Source organism: Equus caballus, chromosome 29 (genome assembly GCF_041296265.1).
Source record: "Equus caballus isolate H_3958 breed thoroughbred chromosome 29, TB-T2T, whole genome shotgun sequence".
In the NCBI taxonomy this organism is placed as follows: domain Eukaryota; kingdom Metazoa; phylum Chordata; class Mammalia; order Perissodactyla; family Equidae; genus Equus; species Equus caballus.
The window spans coordinates 20,407,142-20,434,538 of NC_091712.1; the positions used below are offsets into that span (position 1 = coordinate 20,407,142).

Genomic DNA, 27,397 nt, shown 5'->3' on the forward strand with positions numbered 1-27,397 from the left:
TTAGGATGAGCTGTTTAAAAAATTACAATTAGTTAAAAGTTGTTGACAATTTATAGAGTCTCTGTTGTGCATTTGGAAATACAGCTTAGACTTATGATAGAAGGAAGGAATTTTCGAATGGCATTGGCGTACAAAAGCTTCTTTAAGTTCTCCGTCTATGTAATTCACAGTCCTCAGACCAACTGTAAAAATCTTTAAGGAAGCCTTGATACATGCATGAAGAACTTTCATGTTTTTAATTAGAAATCTCGCATCAAAATCAAAAATGCTTACACTTAATACTTGCATGTAGTCTGTAGAAGAAATTCTGAAGAAGTGTGTTGGATTAAGAATTTTGAATGTTACAGAATGTTGCCATCCAGTAATCTTCCTTATTATTATTATTATTATTTTTAAAGTGTTCCTTTTCTTCGTGGAAACGGCCTGCCTGATACATAAATCTTGGTAGACAGCGTGGCTGCAGCCGTCGAGCTGGAATTCCCTGCAGCTTTGTGAGCCGAGCGTGTTTGGAGTGTGGCGTCCCAGCCTGCAGCCTGCATCATGCCAGCTTTGTCAACAGGATCTGGGAGTGACACAGGTATGTGAACCCAAGAGGGGCAGTTTCCCGTCCATCCTTACTTAAATTTTCTTGTTCACAGTGAGAAACAGCATTGCTTTAAGCAAGCGCAAACAGATCATGCTTGTTTTTCTATAACTAACATAAGGGCGTAAAATCAACTTGGATATGTCGTTCCAAGATAAAAATTATCGAAGGCCGTTGAGTGACTGCTGTCTCCAGGTAGTGGGGGTTTGTGCTGATGCTCTTATACTGTCTTGCCTTGTGGAATAATGCCGTGCATTTAAATTTCTTAAAAAATATATTAAGTATTTTAAACATATAGCCAAGTAGACTGTGATACTCATGTTACCTTCCACTCATATTTAATGACAGATATGAACTTTTTGCTGTACTTGCTTCGACTTCTCACTTTTTTTCTTTAAGAAATAAAACACTATCCCTACCCTGTTCTTCCATTTTCTTTCTTCCTGTCACCAGAGGTGAAAACTATTCCAAAGTTGACATATGTCATTAAGGGATTTAATTAAAACAAACATATTTCACCTTATTATCAGTCGTAAGACTTAGTGATACTTAGAATAAAGATTTCTGAGAAAGGGAAAAATACGACTGTGTGTATACGTGTGTAAAATCCCCTCCTCCTGGCTCGTTTCAGGAGGTGGCGTGAGGGAGGTCGATCCCCTTTGAAGTCCTATTCTGGGGTTCCCCAGAATGAGCACTTTTTAAAAATGTACGTTCCTGGATATTTCCCAGAACTATTAAAGCAGAATGTAAGTGAGGTTGGGGAGCTGTGCTTTGCATTTTTAAGTGCCCTCAAAAGAAGTGTAGCATAGAATGTGACTAAAAGAACGTTCTGTGTCGCACTGACCGTACTGAATTTGGTCCCATTAATACCATTCCATAACTAGTAGCTGTCTCAGAGTGGACAGTTACTGTCACCATAATTTTAAAAAGGCCGAATCACAAATTTGATTTTGTTATATTACGTTCATTGGCATTTTCATTTGCACTATTTGCAAATATCATTCTTCGTTATTTCAAGCATATCCATACTTATATTTTGGCAAGTTTTGTCTCGTCTTTATCCATCAAGAGTGATTTTTTTCCACTGTGATTTACACTGAGGATTAGTTTTTTTTTAGGAAGTGATTTTGATTTTTAAATTACATAATTCTTTTTTCCTCAAGACATTAACTTGGAGGCCAGCTCCTTTGGAAAAATTTTTTTCTTCTTTTTAGTTTTTATGTAGTCCCACATTATGTTCTGCTGTATAAAATGAATGATTTAACTTTCCATAGTGGTTTGGGAAATTATAGATAAAATTTATTTGCACCATAAATTTACTACAGTTGTGTAATGAGTAAGTTTTATGCTTTGCGATTCACCAAAAATGCCTTAGTTTAATTGAATGCAAAATATTGTTGCTTACATCTAACTCGGGGAATGATTAAAATGGAGTATTTATAGTTTATAGGGCAGTTTAGGTGTCAGTCATGAAAAATAACGTAGGCTATTTAGAACTTAAAAGGACTTTTCCACACATAGCTGGCTCACTTGGTGCAAATCTAAAATGCCTGTGTGACTCATACCTGGCAGTGTGATAGTTTTTGACCTGTGTGTCCCAACAAGGTTTGAGTCAGGCAGAGAGGATGTGCATGTTAGGAGTCACCGCAGTTAGGGAAGCCCCAATGTGTGGTGTACCCATCAGATGCTTATGGTTCTCTTATAGTGCCTCGCAGACCAGATGCAGTTTACCAGTCAGGGGTCATTTTTACCAGGAGCAGTGTTGCTGAGCAATGTCATTGCTGTTGCATGGTCAGGTCTCCGGGGGAACAGAGTTAGAGATTGCAGCTGAGGACAGATGCTCAGGTAGCAGCAGGGGCCCAGCACCCGACTAACAGTGGCCCCAGTACTCTTGGGAAAAGACTTTCACTGTAAGTCATACATATATATATATATGTATATAAATGTGTGTGTTTATGTGTATCTGTATATCTATAAATATATCTATATATCTGTCTCTACATACATCTATATATTTACCTCATTCTTTTAAGCTAATGCATAGTTTTCCATCATGTCACAATTTAGTGAACCAGACTTCTGTTAATGGAAACCCTGGTTTTGCTCCTTTTGTAATATTTTGGGAGAGAAGAGGTACACATTTAATGGATGTTGTCAAATTGACCTCCAGATTGGTTAAACCACTTGACAGTCTACAGACAGTGCATTAAAGATCCTTTCCCCCACGCTCTTGCCAGTTTTCAGTGTTATCAGCCTTTATGGTTTTTACCAATCTGATGGGGAAAACATGCTATCCTAAATGTTAAATGTGCATTACTACTGACATTAAGCGTATTTCCATTTGTTTAATGGCCGTTTATTCCTCTGTGATTTTTCTATTCATGTCCTTTCCCCATTTTTCCATTGGTTTATCATTTTCTTGTTTATTTGCAGAATTTCTTTATTTGTATGTATTAATCCTTTGGGTTGTTTTAGGTTGAACATCATTGCTTCCGGTCAGTTATTTGTCCCTTCCTTGATAATATTTCTTCGGTAGAAGGTGAAAACTTTTGTGTAGACAAATCAATCTTTTCTGTGTGGTTAGTGCTTTTTTTCTTCTGCTTAAGAAGGCCTTTCCTCCCTACTGCAAGATCAGGAAGTAATTCTCTAAGATTTTCTTCCAGCAATTTAAAAAATTTGGTTTTACGCATTTGGAATTTTAGTCCAACTGTAATTTGTATGTGGAGTGAGGCAGTAATCTAATTTTATTTCCCGCATGAACAGCCAGTAGTCCCAGAATCACTTATTCAATAGTCCATCCTTTTGACATAAATTTGTAATATTCCCTGTATTGTATATAAGTATTACATATATTCTGTGTTTTCTTTTTTGGGCTATTATTATCTGTTGATCTTACTTAAAAATTTTTTTTAATGGACTTTATTTTTTAGAGCAATTTTAGATTTACAGAAAGATTATGAACATAATCCAGAGAGTTGCAGTGTACCTTACACCTTGTTTCCCTGATTATTAACATCTTCCCCTAGTTTGGAACATTCATTTCAGTTACTGAGTCAATATTGATACATTATTATTAACTAAAATCTATACTTTCTTCAGATTTCCTTAGTTTCCCCCTAATATCCTTTATTTTTGTTTCAGGATCTCCTGTTACATTCAGTTGTCATTGTCTCATTAGGCTCCTCTTGGCTTGAGGGTTTCTCAGGGTTTCCTTGTTTTTGATGATCTTGCCAGTTTTCAGGAGTACTGGTCAGGTATGTTGTAGAATTCCCTCTCCTGGAATTGCCTGATGTAAAGTGCCATAGTCATATCACGATATGTACTATCAACTTGATTTTTGACTGTTGATGTTGATCAACTGGCTGAAATCGTGTTTGTCAGATTTCTCCACTGGAAAATTACTCTTTTCCCGCCCTTTCCATACCACACTCTGGAAGGAAGTCTCCATGTGTAGCCGACACTGAAAGAGTTGCATGCCGTGCTCCCCCTGCTTCAGGGTGAAGTGTCTATATAAATTATTTGGAAGTCTTTGTCTCTTCTTTCCTATTTGTTAATTTATTCACTCGTTTATTTGTATCAGTGTGGATTCAGGGGTGTTTATTTGTTCTGTGGGTTATAATCCAATACTACCTGATTTCCTTGCTCAAACTCTTCCAGCTTTGGCTTTGGGGAGCTCTTTCTCTTGGTTTCTTTGATATGCCTCCATCAATGGCTTGCTTGTTTTTAACATTTCCTTACTTTTGGCACTACGAGATACTCCAGGCTCTTTTTACAATGCCCCAGTCCTAGAATCAGCCATTGCTCTCAGGAGCTCTAGTGCCTTTTATTGGAGAATGGGATTAGAAACCAAGATGTGGGTGATAGGTTTGCACGTTGCTACTGGAGTATTGTTTCTTTTAAACCGTCTCATCTGACAGCAGAGAAATACATGTATGTACACTAACCCTTGTGTATACAGACGTACAGAAACATTTCTGTGTGCTGTCATCTGTAACTATAAGCTAGATATGAATTCTTATTGATGTCTCCAACTCTCGTCCATTAGCAAATGGATCATTCTCCTTCCCTTGCTTGTCTGTAAATTCCCACTCCAACAGTGAGAAACCTGGCTGCCGCCATCCACCATCCATTTTAATTACTCAGTCCCGGTGTACATGTGTAGCAGTATCAGAATTGTTATCTTTTCCTCCGCAGGAAACAACTATTATCAACTAGAGAGTTGATCTTATTTTGATGATTGTATGGTACCGTTCTGTTTGTAATCTTATGGTCTCATTCCTTTCCTGCTTAGTGCCTGTGTTACTTAGTTATATAAATTCATTAAATATGATTTTTACAAACATCATATGTGAAATATGATACATATATATACAGAAATGCACATAAAACTTTTATAATACAGTTTTAAAAGTGCTTATAATGCCAACATCCATGTGATCACCACCTGGATCAAGAAATTGAACACCCTGAAAGCAACTTGTGTATTTCTTCTCGTTCACAACCTCCTCAATCTTCTTAGAGATGGCCATGAAAAAATAAAGATTCCTATCTCACACTATGCATAAAACATAGTTTATGATTTATGTAAGCATCCCTAGGCAATATCGATTAATTTTGCCTGTTGTTGAACTTTATAAATAGAATTACATTATATGAACTTTTTAAGGCTGATGGTGACTATTTACAATGAGAAAAAAATGATAAATTGTAAATAAAAACATGGAAACATAAATATTACAAAATCCAGGGAAAGAACATAGTATTTTTATTAATGAACTGCCTGACACACCTCTATAATGCTTTTTATTCTATATTTCTTGTCTGTCTCCTTTTTGATTGCTTCTTCATATGATTTTGTAATACTTTCCTTGAGAGAACAGAAAGAAAATCCAATCCAAACTCTTGTGTTTTTCCTTTACTCACATACACAATACTTCTGACACCAGATGTGTGGGTTTTTTCCCCCACAACAGGCAGTTCTCTACAACATTAGCTAGATGTCTTACAATTCAGTTCAGACGGTGACTGGAGTTAGTGCAGATTGCACAGTTTCAGGGCTCAGTGCTCCAATACTCTCCATCGCTTCAGATGCCAAAGCAAGTAATGGGTCCCCAGGTTACCCACAACTTCCGTCTGATTTAAGCTACAAGTTGGAGGTTCCCACGACTCTCCTTGGGTTTGATCATTTACTAGAACAGCTCACAGAACTCAGGAAACACTTATGTGTTTACCAGTTTATTATATAATATTTTAAATTACTTTTATATTTAATTTAAAATATTTAAAATAAATATTTAACATATTTTTAAATATTATTGTATAATATTATTATATAATAAAAGATATGATACAGGATACAGATGAACAGCCAGATGAAGAGAAACACAGGACAAGCTCCAGAAGGGTCCTGAACTCAGGAGCGTCCTTCCCCATAGCGTTGGGATGCACCAGCCATCCTCCCAGCACGTAGATGTGTTCACCAACCTGGAAGCTCGCTGAACCCTATAGTATTGGGATTTTTATGGACCTTTCCTCATATAGATGTGATTGATTATTAACTCAATCTCCAGCACTTCTCCCCCTCCCAGAGGATGAGGGGTGAGGCCGAAAGTTCCAAGCGTCTAATCATGCTATCCAGGGGCCCACCAAGAGTCACCTCCTTAGAGCAAAAGACAGTGCTGTCACCAGGAAGTTCCAAGAGATTTAAGAGCTCTGTCATTTCCCCTGTATCCAGCGCTGCCACCTGGAGCCTTCATTACAGTGTTGACTATCTGCCGTGAGACTGAGCACCCTTGTTCTTATAGTTCGAGATCTCAAAAGGAATCATTTCAACCTTTCTTCTTTGTCATATTTGCTCCAGGTCTTTATTAAATTTGATTTGATTAATTTGCTAGAATGGCTCACAGAACTCAAGAAAACCCCTTTACTCACTAGATTACCGATTTATTTATTTATTTATTTTTTGTGAGGAAGATTGGTCCCAAGTTAACATCTGTTGCCAATCCTCCTCTTTTTGCTTGAGGAAGATTGTCACTGAACCATTATCTCTGCCAGTCTTCCTCTGTTTTATGTAGGATGCCACCACAGGGTGGCTTAATGAGTGTTGCTGTGTCCATGCCCAGGATCCAAACCTGCGAACCCTGGACCACCGAAGAGGAGTGCTTGAATTTAACAACTACCCTGCAGGTCTGGCCTTTAGGTTACCGATTTATTACAAAGGATCTGAGTCAACAGCCACATGAAGAGATATGTAGGGCAAGGTCCCAAACAAAGGAGCTGCTGTCCTTCTGGAGCTTGGAGTAGCACCTGGAAGCATTCTGGTTCCCCAGTGTGGAAACTCTGAAAAAGGAAATAGGGCAACGGAGCAGTCTGTTTGGGTTTTTATGGAGGCTTCATTATGTAGTCCTGATTGACTAAAGTCATTGTCCATGGGCAGTTGGTTTAACCTCAAGCCCTCCTCCCCTCCCCTGAAATCAGGGAGTGGGACCGAAAGTTCCAGTCTTCTGATCACATGGCTGGTTCTCCTGGCAACCAGCCTTCACCCTTGATTGGGGTCCAGAAGTCACCTTCAGTAGCATAAACACAACACTTTTATCATTCTCAACACTTAGGAAATTCCAAGGATTTGGGGAGCTGTGAGCCAGGAACTGCAGACGAAGACCAAGTATATGTGAGAAGTATGTGCTTGGTCATCTGAATGTGTGACCAATATATTTTTCTTATAAATCACAACATCACATTCATTCTCTCTTATCAGGTTTTTGCAAAGTCATGCTGGCCTCATATAGTGTGCTGGGAGGAGTATTTACTCTTCTGTGGAAAAGTTTGTGAAAAATTGAAATTAGTTTTTACTTGAGTAGAACTTACCTGTTAGGTTACTTGGGCCTGGAAATTTTCCTTTTGATAAGAATTTTGATGACGAATTCATTTGTTTTAAGGGTTATAAAAGTATTCAGGCTTTCTGTTTCTTCTTGAGTCAGTTTTGGTGATTTACATTTTTCTAAGACTTAGTCCATTTTGTCTAAATTTTCAAATGTGTGAACAAGTTGCTCATAATATTATTTCATATTGTAGTTTCTATATTAATGTGTTTTGGTCCCGATATTGGTCATTTTTGTCCTCTTTTTCACTTTGCTTAATATTGCCAGAGTTTTGTCAATTTTATTTCAGACGTGTGTTGCTTAATGACAGGGATACGTTCTAAGAACGCATCATTAGGCTATTTTGTAATTGTGTGAACATCATAGAGTGCACTTACACAAACCAAGATGGTGTAGCCTACTACACACCTAGGCTATATGGTACTAATCTTACAGGACAAGTGTTGTATATGCTGTTTGTCATTGACTGAAACGTCATCATGTGGCACATGACTATAGTCTTTTTAGATATAAAACTTTTGGTTTTATTAATTTTTTCTACTGTCTATTTGGTGTTTTTCATTGATTTTTACTGTTCTTTCTCTAATTATGAAAAGTTGTTAATAAATTTTCAACTTTCCTCTTTTCCTGATGTTCTTCACTTTTAAGATGATTTCTTCTTAAGTACTGGTTTTATTTCATGCCATAAATTACAAATATTTTCTAATTATATTAAGTTTTTGGTTACTTTAGAATTACTTTGTCATTGGTTATTTAGAATTTCTTTTAAATATACAAATAAGGATTTTTCTTATTTTTTTGTTATTGATTTCTACTTAATTGCTTTGTGGTCAGAAAATGTAATTTGCATTATTTCAGTCCTTTGAAATTTGTTTAGACTTACTTTATGGCCAGCTATATGGTCAATTTCAGTATTTATTCTGTATGTGTTTAAAAAGACGGTAGATTCTATTGTCATTGAATATAGTTTTTTTATATAAGCCAGATATGTCGTTTGTTAATTGAATTATTCAAATATTCTGTATTTTTATTGATTTTTAAATTATTTATTCTTTCCTTTACCAAGAGAAGTATTTTTAAAAATTTTCATTTATAGCTATGGTTTTATCTTGTAGTTCTGTCAGTTTTTGTTGTATATATATAAATTTGTTATTAAATATAAATTTGTTATTCTGCTGGTGAATTAAGTCTTTTTAACAAATTTTGTATTAAACTGTATATTTTTTTCTGTTAATATTTGCATGATACATCTTTTTCTATCCTTTTACTTTCAACTTTTCTCTGTTTCTAATGTATTAGATGTAGATCTTTTGAATTACTTATAATTGGAGCTTTTTGAGGTAACAAGTCTGCCAGTCTTTGCTTTTAATGAGCGCATTTTCAATGCAGTTAATATCATGATTGATTTTTTAAGTCTAAAACCAACCGTCATATCTTGTGCTTTCTCTTCATCCTGACTCTTCTAAGTTTTTCTCTTCTTTTGTGTCTTCTTTTGGATTGATGAGGATTTTTCTTTTAATCATTTTGGTTTTCCCCTCTACTGGTTTTGAAGTTGTACGTTCTCTTTTTGTCCTTTCATTGGCTACCTTAGAAATTACAGCATGAATCCTTTCTTGTCAAATCCCGTCTGAATCAGTCCGTTTAGGGTCAACCTGGAAACCCAAGGATCTTAGAGCACTTTTACCCCATGGTAATCTATCTTCGACTGTTTCTAAGATTTTCTTTTTCTTTCTTTTTGCTTTGGATGTCTGCAGTTCCAGCATTATGTGTCTAGGTGGAGTTTCTATTTCTGTATCCTGCTGGGAATTCTTTCGGCTTTTTGAATGTGTATATTCATGTGTTTCATGAATTCTGGAAAATTTTCAATTGGTGTCTTTTCAAATATTATCTATACTCCATGCTCTACTTCTCTTTTCTCTTTCTGGTGTGTCACTTTAGTATGTGTGAGACCTTTTCTGTATCCCTTATCTCTCATATCATTCTTCTGTATTTACATCTTTTGGCCTTTTCTTTCTGTTCTCTGAGTAACTCTCACCCATTTTCCATTTCAGTAATTCTTTTTGGAGCTATATATGATCTCCTTTACAACTCTGCATTACCTTTTTAATTTTGGCAATAATTACATATTTTGGCAATTTTGGCAATATATACATATTTTCATAAGAAGTTCTTTTAGAAATGTTCAGCCAGTGTTCAACTTGTTTGCACTACAGATCAGTCTTGTTAAGAAATTCAGTTAACCTTATTTCCAACATCAAAATCATGATGTTTTTATTCTTAAAGTGATAGACTCAAGTTTTGAAGATATTGAATATATCACTGAGATCTACCACTAAAGGAACATTTGAAATAACAAAAATGGGCTTTATTGGCATTGTCACTGTCATGAAAATGTTTTCTTCTCATCTTTCATTTAAAAGACTAATTGTTATCATTTTCCCCCTTGATAATTTGTATATTTCTTTGTGGAAAAGTAGGGTCTTCAACTTGCTACTGTTCTCTTCAAATAATGCCCCCAAACAGGTATACCCTACAACTTTGAGCTGATCGCGTTTATGTTTTCACAATTCCCTTCCACAGCAGGTCAAGCTCACTAGGCATGTGGGTGACTGCTCACTATTCTGTGTGAACAAACAGCAGTGTATGAATTGGAATTTGAGTACAACTTTTTTTTTTTTTTGTAGTAGTATACTTCCTTGTATATAGAACTTGTGCTCCTTAAAACTGACTTAGTACACTTATTCTTGTCCTTGTCACAGCTCACAAAATATTTATGAACTAAGTGAAAAAGTCCTCTCCATGTAGTATGGATTTTTCGCTAAGAAAAATCATTAAGCGGCATTTTCTCACAGTGGCTCTCACAGGTGCAGAGTGTGTCTCAACTGCTGTCATGTCAGGGGTTTCCCCCAGTGGTAAGGTAAATGTCTGCTGCCACGCCAACACCATAGCAGCTGCTCCTCCATGCTGCAGGCCTTTGTTGTTACAGAAAGTCCAAAAGAATCATTTCATATGGGAATTTTGCCAGTAATTTTCATTCATTGCATAATATTTGTCTTTTATTTTGAGACTCATTTCATAATCTTTATGGCAATAGTGTGACTTCTGTTTTCGCTATCAGGAGGGCAATGTTTAATAGTGCCTATGTAGTTTATTTTTTATTTAAAAATTTTTTTTAATTGAGGTGAAAAATATATAAAATTTGCCATTTTAATCATTCAGTGTACAATTTAGTGGCATTAATTATATTCACAGTGTTATGCAAATATCACCACTATCTACTTCCAAAACGTGTTTGTCACTCTAAACAGAATCTGTATCTGTTAGGCAGTAACTCCACTTGTCTGCTCCCTCCAGCTCCTGGAAACCACCATTCTACTTTTCGTCTTTAGGCTTGGCCTGTTTTAGATATTTCATTAAGTGGAATCACACAATATTTGTCCTTTCGTGACTGACATACCACTCAACGTAATGTTTACAAGGTTCGTCCATGTGTCAGCACTTCATTCCGTTTTATGGTTGAATAATATTCCATTGTATGTATATCCTGCATTTTGTTTATCCATTTATCTGTTGATGGACATTCAAGATGTTTCCACTTTTTGGCTATTGTGAATAATGCTGCAATGTATGTTGCCGTACAAGTATCTGTTTAAGTCCCTGATTTCAATTCTTTTGGCTATGTACCTTGGAGCAGAATTTTCTGGCCATTTGGTAACTCTGTTTTTAGCTTTTTGAGGAAACACCAGACTGTTTTCTACTGAGTCTGCACCATTTTACATTTCCACTTGCAATGTATAAGGGTTCCAATTTCTCTGCATCCTCATCAATACTTGTTACTTTCCATGCTTTTTGATTATAGCCATCCTAGTAGGTGTGAAATGGTATCTCATAATGGTTTTGATTTGCATTTCCCTAATGACTAATGATGCTGGGCATCTTTTCATGTGCTTGTTGGCCGTTTGTGTATCTTCTTTGGGGAAATGTCTATTCAAGTGCTTTGCCCGTTTTTTTTTTATTAGGTTGTCTTTTTGTTGTTGAGTTTTAAGAATTCTTTATATATTCTAGATATTAAACCCTTATCAGATACATGATTTGCAAATATTTTTCCTATTCGCTAGGCTGTCTCTTCACTTTCTTTATAATATCCTTTGATGCACAAAAGTTTTCAATTTTGCTAAAGGTCAATTTATCAATTTTTTCTTATGTTGCTTATCCTTTTGGTGACTTCTAAGAATCCACTGCCAAATCTAAGGTCATGAGGATTTACCCCTGTATTTTCTTCTAAGAGTTTATAGTTTTAGCTCTTATATTTAGCTTGTTGATCCATTTTGAGTTGATTTTTGTATATGCTGTGAGATAGGATTCTAACTTAATTCTTTTTTTTTGGTGAGGAATACTGTCCCTGAGCTAACGTCTGTTGCTGATTGTCCTCTTTTTGCTTGAGGAAGATTGTCCCTGAGCTGACATCTGTGCCAGTCTTCCTCTATTTTATATGTGGGAAGCTGCCACAGCATGGCTTTTTGAGCAGAGTGTGGATCTGGGCCTGGGATCCAAACCTGCGAACCCTGGGCCACCAAAGTGGAGCATACGAACTTAACCACTGTGCCGCTGGGCCGGCCCCCTAACTTAATTCTTTTACCTGTGGAAATTCAGTTGTCCTAGTATTGTCTGTGTAAGTTTCATCTCTATTTTTAGTGACTATCAATTTTTATCCTAGAAAGCATTTGTTTGTGCTTTATCTAGAAGCAGTTTATTTGCAAAAATAGTCAATATTCTTTGTTTAAAAATTACTAGAAAATTTTGATAGCTTTATGCCACTATTTAACAGAATTTCTTAACTGATAAAGCACTGGGGGTGGGGGAAGTTGGCTCTCAGGTTAAATCAGATCTGTTTCTTGTTGTGCTTCGTATCCGAACTTGTTTTGGTGGTATATGTTTTGGTTCTCTTTGTGAAATAAATGCATTTTTAGCCCTACTTCTCTTAGCACAGGTAGATTTACTGTGTATTAAGATTGGAATCCTGTTAACTTTCTTAAGCAATGCTGTTATTCTGAGGTCCATGTTATCTAATAATAATGGAGAGCCGAAAAAGTCCATTTAAAATAAAAGAGCGAGAAAATGGTGGGGAAATGATCAGAACTTTATCCAGGAAAAGGAAACAGAAATTGTGAACATGCTTTTCATTTAATTAAGAACATTTTAGGTTATAATTGCAACTCTGTGCTAATTCTTGGTGTCAATGAAAAATGGATCCTGCTGAATATTTCTTTTTTGGGGGGGATGAGGAAGATTCTCCTTGAGCTAACACCTGTTGCCAGTCTTCTTTGTTTTTTGCTTGAGGAAGATTAGCCCTGAGTTAACGTCTGTGCCAGTCTTCCTCTATTTTGTATGTGGGTCACTGCCACAGCGTGGATTGACGAGTGGTGTAGGTCTGCACCTGGGTTCCAAACCCATGAGCCTAGGCTGCTGGAGTGGAGTGCGCCAGACTTAACCATTGCACCACGGGACCAACCCCCCTGCTGAATATTTCTTTAATGGCATAATATTGCTGATAACATTTTATAATAGCACTTTGATTTTTCCAGCAGGATAATAAAGAGGGCACTTTAACAAAAATATATGAACTCTTCAGTTTCTCCAGCTTTTTTCCCCTTAAGTTTGGTATTCACATTATTCCATTTTGAAGCGCACTCTATTGTCAGGCATGTCAGTTCTTTCTTCCTAGGTTGACTGGCAGATCTCTTTCAGAGGCTCATTCGTCACCGTCATTGCTTATGGTCAAAGCAATTCTTCAGCAGTACTTTTGTCAGCCCTGTGAAATCCTCCAATTTCGTAATGGTGCTTATGGCACCAATGACATGGTATAGTGGGTGTGTGTTAGGTGGGAAGGGATGTTTGAATGAGGGCTAATTATACGTTGTCAGTTTTTTAGTGAAACCATCATTGTGTTGACTCTCCTATGGAACCTGGTAACGTTTGGGACTCAGAACCTCTATGTATTACTATTTTCAAGGGCTACTTTATGCTTCTGTGAACTAATTTTAAGTCTTTGATCTGTTTAGTCAATAGAATATATAACTTGATGTAACTGTTATGTAAAGTGTCACTTTTCCAAACATAAATGGCAATAAGCGAATGCCATGGCCTGTAAGGAGAAGAACTCTGACAAGTGTATCCTCTGTGGCACCTGTATAGCCCACGTCCCAAGGATGGGGCTGCGTTTCTGGGTTTCAGTCATAATCTTATTGCATATTTGAACATGGTTGAACAAAATCATCTCAATTTTTCCTTTCACAGTGTTAAATTCCCAGTGGAAACTGCCTGGGGCCACACAAGAGACCAGTGGACCCTGTAATGGTCAGCAGGTGAAACAAGAATTCATCTGCTCACTCATTGTGTTGTACACCTGATACTCATACAATGTTGTATATGTTGTATGCCAATTATATCTCAATAATAGTAAAATGAAGTAGTCTGCTCTCTGACAGACTCTTCATTTCTGGTTTCCTTGGAGGCTTGGAGCCCAGGTAGCCGTTTGGTAAGGCCCCTCCCACCCCCCAGCAGTCTCTTGATCAAGAGAACATGCCATGCTAAGTGACATTTAAATTAATGTACTGTTTGGTATTCTTCTTAGGAAATAAATAAGAACAGTTATATTGGGAGTCTATTTTTATAGCTGACTAAAATTAGCCAAATCACTAGGTTTTGTGTTGTAATATTCTTCATTGTCACAGAAGAAATTTTGCTTAAAAAAAAATTTCAGCATAGTCTTGGGGTTCATCCTAAAAAGGGTTTATTGGCAGTGTGAATGACCTATGTAGATTAAGAATTGCCTTGGTAGATGTCAGATCCCTGTTGCTGTGGAATTAATTGCTCAATATTAAAATATTTTTTTCTCTTTGGTAATATGAACCTTATTTAGTGGGTTTATATTGCTTTTGGGATTTGTCTTTCAAAAGACATGACTCCATGGCCTAGTGGTTAAGTTCAGTGCACTCTGCTTCAGGTTTGGTTCCTGGGTGTGGACCTACAACCACTCGTTGGCAGCCATCTTGTGGTGACAGCCCACATACAAAATAGAGGAAGATAGATGTTAGCTCAGGGACAATCTTCCTCAGCAAAAAAAAAAAAAAAAGAAGAAGAAGAAGACAACACTTTTTTCCTTTCTAAAAGGAAAACAACTAAACAACTAAAAAGAAGACAACTTGAGGGGTGCATGGTAAGCAGTTAGAGTAAAAATGGAGATCAAACCAAGAAGATGGTTTCATTCAATGAAGATGTAAGGCAATAGCTATTATATAACTATTGAAATCTTGATAAAAATTTAAAAATGTTTTATTTGCCAAAACTCACGTTAAATGTTAAACTTGTCTTTCTGATGAACTGTACTTTAAACTTCTAAATTGTTAAAATACGGTTCAGGAAGCTCAAGTGAACACGCTTTAAGGTATGGGACAGGCTGCCTAAAGTTTATATAGTTTGCTTTGCTGCTTCTTGACAAGTGAGGATTGTAGAAAAATCACGAATATAAACATCGTGAAAGGGCTTGTACGATAGCAGAGGTCTCTCAGTGAATTTTTGTAACAACTTTGAATGTAGAGAGATTTTTAGGGATTGGCTTCATTGTGTAGGGATCTAGTTTATTTGATTTCATTTTTTCCAGAAATGGTAATCCAGGGGTTCAGTGTTCTTAGAATAATTTCTCACTACGGACCCGATTTGAAACGCTCATTTATCTTATCCTCGGTTCTCTGTGCAGCAGGTCTCTTTCCGGATATTCTCTTACATTTCAGCGGATGTAGCTGCCCATCCTTTTGGTCTGCTGGGAGTGGGGTTTAACTCCCTGACGGTTATGATTTCAGTTACAAACAAAATTTAAAGCTGTTTAAAGAAGACTTGTGCGGGTTGAAAAGCCGAGAAGCATTTAGGTTGGTGGTTATCTCTTGCGAACCCCCGGTTTATTATTTTTAGCTTAAAATACAGTTATAGCTTAGGTTACTCCATTTATTATTAAAATTCGTGCCTGGAAGTGCCATAGTTATCAGTTGGGAATTCTCTCACCAGCCACATCTTTTCCCCGATGAATCAAGGGATTTTGTATGTTTTTGATAGCATGACGTTTCTTAGGAGTGCAGCTGTTGTATTGGTAAGAGATTGTTCTTGCAGATATCATGAAGGATATTTCAGGGGAACACTTGAAAAGAAAGCCATTGAAGAGAATTCTCTCTCGCACTCTGCCAGGAGCTTTTCTTTTACTTAATTGCTTATTAATTCAACTAACAAGCCTCTGAGAGGATATGATAAAGATGATGATGGCAGCTGCTATTTACTGAGGGCCACCTATAGACTAGGGCTTTTTTTATGCATTCATCTCATTGCAAAGCAGGGGAGCATAAGTGGTGTGGAGCACTCGTTCTTTCTCTCTGTTGATCCTTGCACTAGTCCTTTGAGAAACACCTACCTCTCTTTCCACAGTGTCATTCCGTTCATCCCGTAGGTCACCTTCTGCTGACTCGGTTTCTATAGCTGTTACTTGTCTTCCTGATTAAGGATGGTACCTGTTGGTCTCTGCGTGCTTACCATTTCGTATGCTGAGTGGTAGCTACGGTAGTGTTATGAGAGTTCCGATTTAGGTTACTGCTCTGCAGCGTAGGCTAAAGTCCAGATAGACTATTGGCCTTGGTCTACCCATATGTTATGCTAAATTTTAAATATACGATAAATAGGAAAATAAATCCTATCGTGCTGTTAACTACAGCAATACAGATACAGTGCTTGAGCTTTCGTGGTAACTATTCCAGGCTGGGAGGCCCTGGAACTGGTTAAATGTAGTGCAAATGTAACCCATTTTTCTAAAAGACAGCTATAGGCCATAAATCATAAGAGTTTCAGAAGTAATTTTCATTTTGCTATGGCTTTATCTGCTGGCTAAGTTCTGCTGAGACTCGAAGTGCTGCCATCCTTACTTTAGTAGTGGAGGCGGCCCTGTGAGGCCGCGCGGGCTGTGGGTGCAAAGGTGCTTCCACATCGGAACCTCCTTAACACATGGGGCTAGCTTCTCAAAATAAAAGCTAAGTACAGGTGTATGCACTTGCCCTCTCTGCACTCGCCCTGATTTTATGGACTTTAATGTAATTGTACAAAATGTTATTAAGCAAACTGCAATATTATAGTTATTTAAATTGTTTTGTGTCTTTTAAAACTCAGCTTGCCAAATGCTTTAATGAGTTCTTTGCAGTGGAGGGAGAGAGTGAGAAAGAGAATGCTTCTGACGGGGTTGTACTGAAGTATTTTAGGAGTGTAGGTAGTTTCAGAAATAGAACAGGCTTCAAATGAGAAAAGTCGAAGCGTGTTATGAATGGCACTGGATAGTGCTGATTATTTTACCTTTGACAAAGTGGAAAATTTAAAGCTTGGTGTATCCCATTTTATTAATATAATAAAATTTTATAGTGTTGTTCTGGGTGTTGATATATGCTCTTTAGTGTTTATTAGCCCTTGGTTATAGTAAAACATTTTGGTCCTGTGCCTGGCTGTAGTGTACAGAATGCAAATATCAAAACTAAGAAAAAACAAACATACATTTTTCTTTTTCTCAAGTCTTTTTCTATATGATTTCTAAATATTTTGGTGACTTATACTATCTGATATTATTGAACACAGAGAACATCTTTTTTATCATTTAACATAGGTTTATAGCTTCCCCAGACTTGTTCTAATAATGAAGCTATGAGGGATATGACAAGAATGGTGATATTAAATTTCTCTAGACTAACAGTAAATTTTTCCATTCTGATGTCAGGAATGTTGAGCATCTGGAATCTGCAAGACGAGTGAATCGTTCGCTGCGGGAACACTTTCATCAAATCCTGAGCCATTTATTCTCTTAGGAACTACTGTCTTGTACAGAATATTATATTTTTACTGAAGCAGTTTTCTGGAACTGGAAAAATTTCTTCACTTCTTTGTGCTTCTGTATTTTTGCATGCTTTCACATTTTAGAGACATTGCTCTTTTCAGAATTAATGTCATATTTTAGCATTAAATTAATTTCTTTTGGTTTAATAACAATAATTTATATTTGTCTGAATACAGTGAAAAAACAATAGAAAATACATTGCCCTAAACAAAGATTTCTTTACAGTGTATATAGGTGGATCTATGATCTACACTTTGTCATCTTTTTCCTTGAATTTTCAGAATGTCTCCAGTAGTGTGTTGATACTCTTTACCTTGGTTATGGCATAGATGTATTTCTACAGAAGAGCTATGGACGTAGGGGGGGAGGAATGTGTGCAATTCTCTATTAGTTTTGGTTAAAATATTTCTCACATCAGGAGTTGAGATTTTAATTAGCCCTGATTCATGCTGGGTATTTAAAATAAGTATAAGTTGGTATATTTCCTGTTATGTTTGGTTTTTTTTAATTCTAGTCTTGCTTTTTTTTTCCCCCTCTATTTAGTAAATTTTTGCTCTGAAATAGACTTTCCTGGGTCCTGATTTTTTTCTTTTCTTCGGATATAGTATTGCTGGTGCTGGATTTGACTGTGTGGCAGTAGGTATCATTGCCTAAGATATGGGCCAGATTCTTTGAGTAGAATGCTTCATATTGGGTCTTACTAGTGTCTTAATGTTCTGTGAATGCCTATTATATGTTTATAATTCAATAGTTTATTTTCTTACAATGAGATGTCCTTCTTGCCCTCAGTTTAGTAGTGTTTAGTCAGTCTTGTACATATCTGCCTCACCTGATGCTCTGTCGTCAGCTCAGACTAAACATGGAACCAGTGAAGCTGCATATCGTCCTTCCACACACAGTGCTGTTATTCAATGTATGAGGACATGTTTTTCCAAATTTGTAAATAGTGTTAGTGTCATATTGATCCTTTAATCTGAAGATTCATTCCTCTACTAAGTATTCTACCCCAATACCCCCCACTTCCCAGCGTCTCTTCCGTTTTATTACAGTCTCTCAGGTGACTATAGCCATTTCTCCATCAGGCTGCTGGAGTCTCTTCCCTACCGATTTGAAGTCAGTCATTGTTGCTACTTTGGCTTGTTGCTTACTCATCCCTTTGATTCGGCCCTCCAGGAGCTTCAGATTGCATTGTGCATTGTTATTTTCATTTAGGCTTCAGCCTACCTGAGCAGATATGAGTCATCTTTAGTCCAGTATGAGTTAGTAAAATCATAGCTCACATGCTTTGCTTAGCTCTCTCTAGGCTTCTGAGCCACAGCGTTTGTGTAGGTTAGAGGCTTTTACTTTTTGCTTTGCCCTTGGGTTGCTTTTGATGTAGTACAGATGGTGTGTCTACACATGGTGTCTATTCCTGATGGAAAGACAGTTTTCTGTTGTTTGACAGATGTGACAGCTCTGATCATTTTCCTCTTTTTACAAAGCATTATGACCTTATTCTCATCTGTCTAGGAAATAAATATGTTTCCTGACTTCTTTTTTTAATCCATTGCTTCCTGTTCCCCTCCCCCATCCCATCTTAATGATTCAGAAGATAATTTTTATAATAAAGATGAATTTTGTGACATGGTCTGTACCAAATGGTAACATTTTGTGACTTTTTGGTATTAGCCCTTGACTGATGCAATTTTTCTGACTTCTGAGGATGTTGTGTCCGTGTGTAAAGGATAGCCTTGTTAAGTTTTAAATCCCAGGATCTTTTGTATTCCGATAGAACTGTATAACTTTGAAATGGAAGATAAAAGTCTATCAAAAATGTTTAAGCACTAAATTGTAAACAGGAATCTGTAAACGAATTCTCAGCATTTTTCTTTTGAATATGTTAATTATATCAAGAACTCTTAGAAAAATTGCTTGGAGATCTAAAAGGTTAAAAGGTTCAAAAGCAAGATCTGTTTTTTAGAAAAAATAGTACCTCTTGAGATGAATTCTGTTGCTGGCTGGTTTGCCACCATCTCTGAATGTAGTCAGGCTCCCCGAGATTTAGTTCTGCCAAAAGAGTGAAGGTAACAGTACTTATAATGACAAAATTGATCCTCTATCTAATGAACCATTTTCCACTGTCACTTCATGTGTTAGGGGCCCCAAGATCCAGAATGACTGAGTAGTCTGAATGAGAGTTTGTCGTCAGATCTGTTCTGAGTCATTTTGTTTCAGTAAGGCAACTCCAGCGTGGTATAGCTGATCGTCTCCAATGTGTTGGTAGTCTGGTGGGAAGTGAGAAGCGTGTATAATTATCTCAGTAGAGGAGTTAATATTACTTTTCTCTGTCACTTGAAGCATTTTGTAAGATGCGTCCGCAATCATGTCAGCACGTTTAGTGTTCATGACAAATGATTGGTTCCCTGGAGCCTCAGTTCGGATTTTGAAGTAGGACCATGCTTTGGCATCCAGTTGACTTAAGCTAATGTTGTCAGAAGTTTGTTGATGAATACATAATGTTGATATCACCAAAATCCTAGTTATTGATGCTTCTTGCAAGTATTTGTTGCATTATGTTTATCTTGAAAGTCGTTAAGCCATTTGAGAATAGGGACCATTTTGTTATCTTTCTTTTCTTCCCTGCTATTCCTTACTACGCAAATGTCCAGATTGACCCGGGTCATGGGTATGTGGTCACTCTCTTCATTTCTCATCTCTCTAGTTCTTTACCCAATACACGGGGTCCATCATTGTCTTTGTTGCCTGTTGTAGAAAGGCTTTTTTCCCCCTGAATGTATTGCAGTAGCATAAACTTACATTTTGTCATCTGTTTCCTTGATACTTGGGCATGCTCATATATTTTACTATTTAATTTGGGATTTATTTTTATTTAAAAAGTGCTTATGTAGGTTGTACAGCTAGGTGAAGCGTCATTCTAAGCTTTACAAATGAGTCATTTAATCCTCATTACAATCCTGTAAGATTACTACTGTACCCGTTTTACAGATTAAAAACTGCACAGAGATGTTGACTAATTCACATTTGCAGAATTGGGATTTGTATTTATATCATTTGGCTTTAGAGTCTAAGCAGCCTACCCCAGGGCCTTTGTAAGTGCAGTTCTTCTCTACTCCCCACATCGTCATGCCCAGTTAACGTCTCTGCTTCCCTCACACCTCAGCACAATCGTCACTTTCCGGGGGAAGCTTTCTCTGAAGTTGTTCACACCCATCTTACACTGTCATGGTACCACGGCTGCTTCTCACAGTTAAAAGTTCACATTTCTTGTTACAGTTTTTAATACCTGTCTCCTGCACTACACTGGGGCATGACTTTACTCTTTTCCCTCCTCATCACCATTGCATGCCAGTCCTTCACAGTGCCTGGCACATGATAAACGCTCAGTATTTGTGGAGTGAGGTCGGAAAAGGATCGGGAGGAATTTTGAAATGAAGAACAATTAATTTAGGAGTTTGCCAGCTTCCTACACACACCCCTTGAAATGTCATCATGTGTTATGTTAAACCTGTTCATGAAACTTTGAGGTAAGAGTGTTACCCTGCTTGTTTTGTCTTTCAGACACTCTCAGGGGTCTTGCGGAGGGGCTATGATAGGAGTAGCAATCACCAGGAAGTTAATTACCTAGCAGACTGGTGTCGGATGGCGTGGATACACTTATACTGTCGGAGTAGAGCAAGTAGCAGTCCTCTGTGGCTAGACCAGAATTAGGGGGAGGTTATGAGCTATAGTACTGGAAAAAGTTTATATCCGATTATTACCTAGAAGTGAAATTTTTAAAATTATGAAAGTAATGTTTATTTTGTAAAAACTGAAGCAATGTGGAAATATTTATAGCAGAAATCGAAGTAATTGTTTCCTGTCCCTACCAGTTTCTTTGTAGATTAAATAGCACTTGGATATAGATCCTGCAGATGGCCCTCCAGCCTGCTTAGAAGTGTAATGGATAAGAGAATGAATGAGCAAATTACCGTATCAAAGGGAATGCAAGCTTTGAATTTTCATAGTGCCAGAAAAATACCAATTTATGATTTCCCTGCTTTATTCATTTTCCCAGATGACTCTTTTCAGCCTTTTCTCTCACATGCAGACACTTTCTTCCCTATCCTCACTCTCAGCAGATGACCATGTTTCCTGGTTTATGGAAAATATTGCAGTGATCATAAGGGAATTACCGCATTTCCCCTCATTCTCTGCCTTCCTCCTTGGAAGCATGGGTGAACCGTCCACACCTCTGTCTAATGCCATCCCTCCACTTGTGCACCAGACCCCATTCCTTCTCATCTGCTGAAGGACAGAGCTCCAGCAAATCCCTCCTTCTCTTAGATCATCAGAATTTCTCTCTGTAGCTGATCAATGTCATTAGCACACAAATATGCTATTTTTCTTCATCTTAAAAAGACTTCTTTGTCCCGCTTCCCTTATAAACTTCAGTTCTCTTTTGCAAGCGATTGTAGAGATTGTCTGTCTTTGTAAGAGTTGTCTGTCTCTGTAAGAGTTGTCTATATTTGCCATTTCCAGCATGTATCTTTATGTTTTTACTGTTCTTTGTCAGTCCTCTCCACTCGTCATGGTGCCACAATTGGTGACCTCCGAGTTGCTAAATCCAGTGGACAGTTCTCAGTCCTTGTTCTACCTGCCCTGTCCATGGCGTTTGATGCAATGCATCATTTGTCCTTCCTTACCCCACTTGGTTTCCAGGACAATGCATTCCTAGTGCTCCTCCTCTCTGAGTGGTTGTCTGTCCCTCGCCTCCCCCACATCTGCTAATCATGGAGACCCCAGAGCTCAATCCTTGGCTCCTCTTTTCTTCTGTGTCTACATGCATGCCTCTGGGGATCTCATCCAGGCTCATGGCTTTAAATACCATCATATGCCAATGACTCCTAAATGCGCATCTTCAGTCCAGGTTGCTCTGCTGAGTTCTTGACTCCTGTATCCAGCTGCCCACCACATCTCCACCTGGATATCAAATACATATCTTGAACTTAATATGTCTAAAACTGAACTGTCCTGCCACACTGATGGCAGCTTCAAACAATCTTGAAGTCATGTGTGATTCTTTTCTTTTTTTCATACCCCTCATTCAATTTCTTGGAAATTCATAATTAGCTCTTCCTTCAAAATCTATCCAGAGTTTGAATACTTTACATAACTCCCACCAGCTGCCACCTGGGTGCAGGCCACCATCATCTTTTGCCTGGATCACTGCATTGACCCTCTGACAGGGTTCTCTGCTTCTGCTTTGCTCCCCTGCTGTCTCTTCTCAATTTGGTAGCCAGAGTGATGCTTTTAAAGTGTAAGTCAGGGGCCGGCCCTGTGGATGGATGGTTTAGTTTGCATGTTCTGCTTTGGTGGCCCAGGGTTTCGCTGGTTCGGATCCTGGATGCAGACGTGGCACTGCTCGTCAGGCCATGCTGAGGCGGCATCCCACATAGCACAACCAGAAGGACCTACAAGTATAATGTACAACTATGTACTGGGGTCTTTGGAGAGAAGAAGAAGAAGAACAAGAAGGAAGAAAGAAGATTGGTAACAGATGTTAGCTCACGTGCCAGTAGGGAACAAAAAAAGTGTAAGTCAGATCGTATTACAGTAGTGCCCCCTTACCTGGAGGGAATGTGTTCCAAGACCCCTGGTAGATGCTTGAAACCACAAATGGTACCAAACCCTATATATACTATGTGTTTTCCTCTACTATGGTAAAGTTTAACTTATAAATTAGGCACAGTAGGAGATTAACAGTAAAAACAATAAAATAGAACAATTATAACAATATACTGTAATAAAAGTTACCATAGATCTTAACAACCTCGGCATATGATTTTTTTCTTATTAAGTTGAGAACTTTCACCTTTTTCACATAAAGGAAGCACTTTACAGCTTCTCCTCAGCATATCCGAATTGCCAGCATCACTACTCTTGTGCTTTGGGGGCTGTGATTAAGTAAAATAAGGGTTACTTGAACACAAGCACTGTGATACTGAGACAGGTGGTCTGATAACCAAGAGGGCTACTAAATGACTAACCGGGGGGTAACATGTACATTGTGGAGACGCTGGTGAAAGGGGTGATTCCCGGATGGGATGGAGTGGGACTGTGCGAGATTGCATTGTGCTACTCGGAACAGTGCACAATTAAAACTTATGAATTGTTTATATCTGGAATTTTCCACTTAATAGTTTTGGACTGAGGGTAACTAAGACCATGGATAAGGGGGGACTACTGTACTCCTTTACTTAAAACCCTGCAATGGCTCTTTCCCTCTACAATAAAGTTAAATTCTTTGCAGTGTTTCCTGCAAGGCCCTACGTGATCTGGTCCCCCATTTCCTCTCTTATATCATCTTTTACAACTCTCCCTCTTCCTCCCTCTGCTCCAGGCACATTGGGCTCTTTGCCCTTCCTCAGATGCTCCAGGCATACCCCTGTCTTAGAGGTCTGAGTTTTTTTGTATTGTCCAGTCCTTGTGCCTGGAATGCTTGTCCCTCAGATACCCACGTAGCTGACTCCTGCACCTTCTTCAAGGCTTTGCTCATTTGTCACTTTCTCATCATAGCCTACTCTGACCACTTTGTCATTGCCGTAGGCCAGTGGCCCAGCACTGGGTCTACCTTATACTGCTCTGCTTTGTCTTTTTCATCAGTACTGTCACCTTCTGACATACTCTATAATTTACTTACAAGGTTTATGATTTGCCTTCCCTATAGAATGTTAGCTCTGTGAGGGGAGGGATCTTTATCTTTTTGGTTCATTGATACAGCCCACACATGTAGGGATATACCTGAACAGTGTCTGGCACATAGGACTTATGGTGTTCAATAAATGCTGGTTGAATGAATGAATGTTCTTCCCACCAAATGACTATTGGACTTGTTTTCCCATGCCCTTGCCAAATTTGCAAACTTAGTTCTTTCCTAAATTGATAGGCAAAAAATGGTATTCTTTGTTTAACTTTCTAAAATTATTTAGAATTATTTGTTAGATTGAACATTGCTTTGTGCATTGATATTTTGGGGCCATCTATTTCTTCTTCCATTATTTTCCTATTCATATGCCATTGCCCACTTTGCTCTTGTTTGTTCATCTTTTCTTTGATAAGTTTTAGCAGTTTTTCTGCAAACTTTCTTGATGTTTTTGATGCATGGAAATTTTGTTATAAAGTGTGTCAGTCATTGCCTTTTATGGTTTCTAAGTTACTTGTCATGCTAGGAAAAGCCTTTAACTCCATGGTAGAAATATTCTATGAAATCTTCCTCCAATATATATTTGGAATATTGGATACATCTGTAATTTGAGTGTCAGGTTAGGCATTTAACTTTTCTCTTAAAGGTAGCCCCGGAAGGTTATTGAGTAGAAGGTTTAAATTATGGGATTATTATGATCGGCATAAGCCAGAATTGAGTTTAAGTCCTGAATATGCCACTTACTAGGCTAAATGTATTTCGTCTTGTAAAATGGAGCCAGCAATAGCACCTACTTATGGAAGGCATTAAATGAGATAACCTTTGAAGCGCTTACCATAGCTCTGTAAGTATGAGGTATATTAATACTACTAGGAATTGCTACTGGTAATTATTACTAAGTATTATTTTAGGGAGCTTATCAGTTGGTGGTAGAGAGGAAAGAATAAGGGTGGGGGGAGAGAGGATAGAAATAGACATCATTTTTAATAGCTAGTTTTATTAGGCAAGGTGAGAATTGTTGAGGGTCTGACTATGATGATGGGAACCTCTACCCACAGTTAAAATTACTGTCATATAGGGGCCAGCCTGGTGGCATAGTGGTTAAGTTCGCACACTTTGCTTCAGTGGCCTGGGGTTCGCGGGTTCAGATCCTCAGTGCGGACCTATACACCGCTCATCCAGGCGTACTGTGGCGGTGTCCCACATATAAAATAGAGGAAGATTGACACAGATGTTAGCTCAGGGACAGTCTTCCTCACCATAAAAAAAAAAATTACTGTCATATATTCCAGTGACTTGAGTAATATTATAAAGTAGTGAAATCTTAATCCAAGATGATGACATTTAATTATCTTCTGATTAAGTTGTAACTTTGGGTGAATTGGTTATTCAACATGGTTACATTTCCTTATGGGTTAGCTCAGTGTTGTTTACCTTCCCCAATCTTTGATCAAATCACCTGCTGGTTACGTACATAGAGGTTACATAAAGATTATAAGATTATGATGGAAAGTATGACTTTTAGCTTTACAATGCTACTCTTATCTAAATACTGAAAAAAAACCAATTGCAAAACAACTTGAAGTTGCTGAAGCATTAAAGTATTTAAATCTGTATGTGAAATACTCCTAGTGATGCTTGGTCACTGGTGTAGCCCAAGGCTCAGAAAGCCTCAGGTTATACTCTGACAATTGGTTGTTGGGGGGTAAAAAGCATTCAGTTTTTTTATCTTTAGGGAAAATGACAGAGGTGTTTATCCTTCAGTGTAGCAAGGCCACAGAGAAGCCAGCTGTAGCCCATTTAACTCCAAAGAAATAAATAAGGCAATGAAGTTAAATTAAGATCATGGTTTACGCACAGGATGGCTTAATGATCTGGCTTGTGGAGTGAGCAAGTTACACTGTACGGAAATCATTCTCGTTAGTGTATTATTTTTCATGATTTCAGACAGCCAGCATTTGCCATCTAACATTTCTCTGGAAAGGAGAGAATAGATTACAATATTTAGTTCCTAAACAGCAGACTTCAGTAACCAATTTAAAAATCTTAAAACATCTTAGCATCTCTCTGCAATTAGTTCCTATTACTATAAACGCCTTCCTTACCCCCTAAAAATTTTCCCCACCACGTACTTTGTGTTGTTTTTCCACTTTTAGGGATTACTACTATTTTTTTAACGTTAGAAAACAACAGTCTCTCTGTGTCCTCTTTTCATAAATACCATACATTTGTGAGGAGGTTGAAGTTAAGAGAGTGCTCTTTTGATAGGAAAGAGTGTTCTTCATTTGTCATCTGTTCAGCTTAGAATTTTGGCTTAATTAATATCCTCTAACTGAAATGTTGGGTCCAGGTTAAGTACTGTTAAAATAGGCCAACATTGTGAACATGAGCATTCGATTTAGTAGTATTTTCCTTTCAAGTCTGCATTAGTAAATTCTCTACCTTCGCTACTTACTAGTTAAATATTTTTCATTGTGTCCCCACTGCCAAAGTATAGAAAGCCCCACCAAAACAAGCAGAAAGACAACCTCCCTCCCCCTAAAAAGGGGAGAAACATCTGCTCTGCCTCCTCACACACGCTTAAATCTGTACATAGACGATTAAGCCAGGTGTCATTGTATTGCCTCTCAGCTCCAAAACCATACTTCATTGCCTGCTGTGTGAAGATGAAGCTGGGCCCTTTAAGTACTCCTTTGTTGCAGATGGGACAATGTTAAGCTTTGTCGGGAGAGGGCACTAGAGGAACACAGCAGGAGGAAGAGGCGTCTCTTCCTTGTTTGGGAGTTTTTCATTTGCTTCTTCCTGCTCTTCCCATGGGATTGCTAGCAGCACATGTGGGAAGCATCCAGTGGTGCTTACCCGCTTCAAGTTAGAGTGGCACCCCAATGGACAGCTTCCCTTTGAGTTTCAGCAACACCCCTCCGCGTAGATTCTCAGTGAGCTTCTCGGGCACCCTAGAAGTCAGCTTCCTAGCCTGGACCTCCAGGCACACCCTGGAGAAGAAACGTTTCCTACTTGATACCCTAGCCATGGTTTTCTGCCCACCTGCACCCTGGAGGGGTGTTTCCTGCTTGCCCAGTGATGGTGGGCAAGCTCTGGCCCAGGGAAACCCAGTCATCTAGTGAGTTGTAATCATGCCTTCTCCAATGAGCTCTGAATCCTAGTCTTGGGGACAGAGCCCCTCTTCCAGGCTTGTTTCCTTCTGGGTTCTCTCTTTCAGCCCTAGGTATCTTGAGATTTTTCTTTACCACTTTATAGATAATCTTGTAGTTAGTCGTTATTTATATTAAACTTTCCTTGTTCACATTACAGCATAGCTCTCATCTCCAGAT

The 27,397-nt window shown here is 38.0% G+C and overlaps 1 protein-coding gene across 5 annotated transcripts in view; it reads left to right on the forward strand.

The window, feature by feature from the left end:
• Nucleotides 1–27,397, forward strand: part of MPP7 (MAGUK p55 scaffold protein 7) — a 242,308-nt gene that overhangs the window by 78,742 nt on the left and 136,169 nt on the right. For all 5 annotated transcript variants that reach the window (XM_070254737.1, XM_023632090.2, XM_070254736.1 and 2 more), the window contains one exon: nucleotides 399–577. In XM_070254737.1, the coding sequence (XP_070110838.1) occupies nucleotides 541–577 (37 nt within the window). In that variant the 5' untranslated portion in view covers nucleotides 399–540. The remainder of the gene's footprint in view (nucleotides 1–398; nucleotides 578–27,397) is intronic.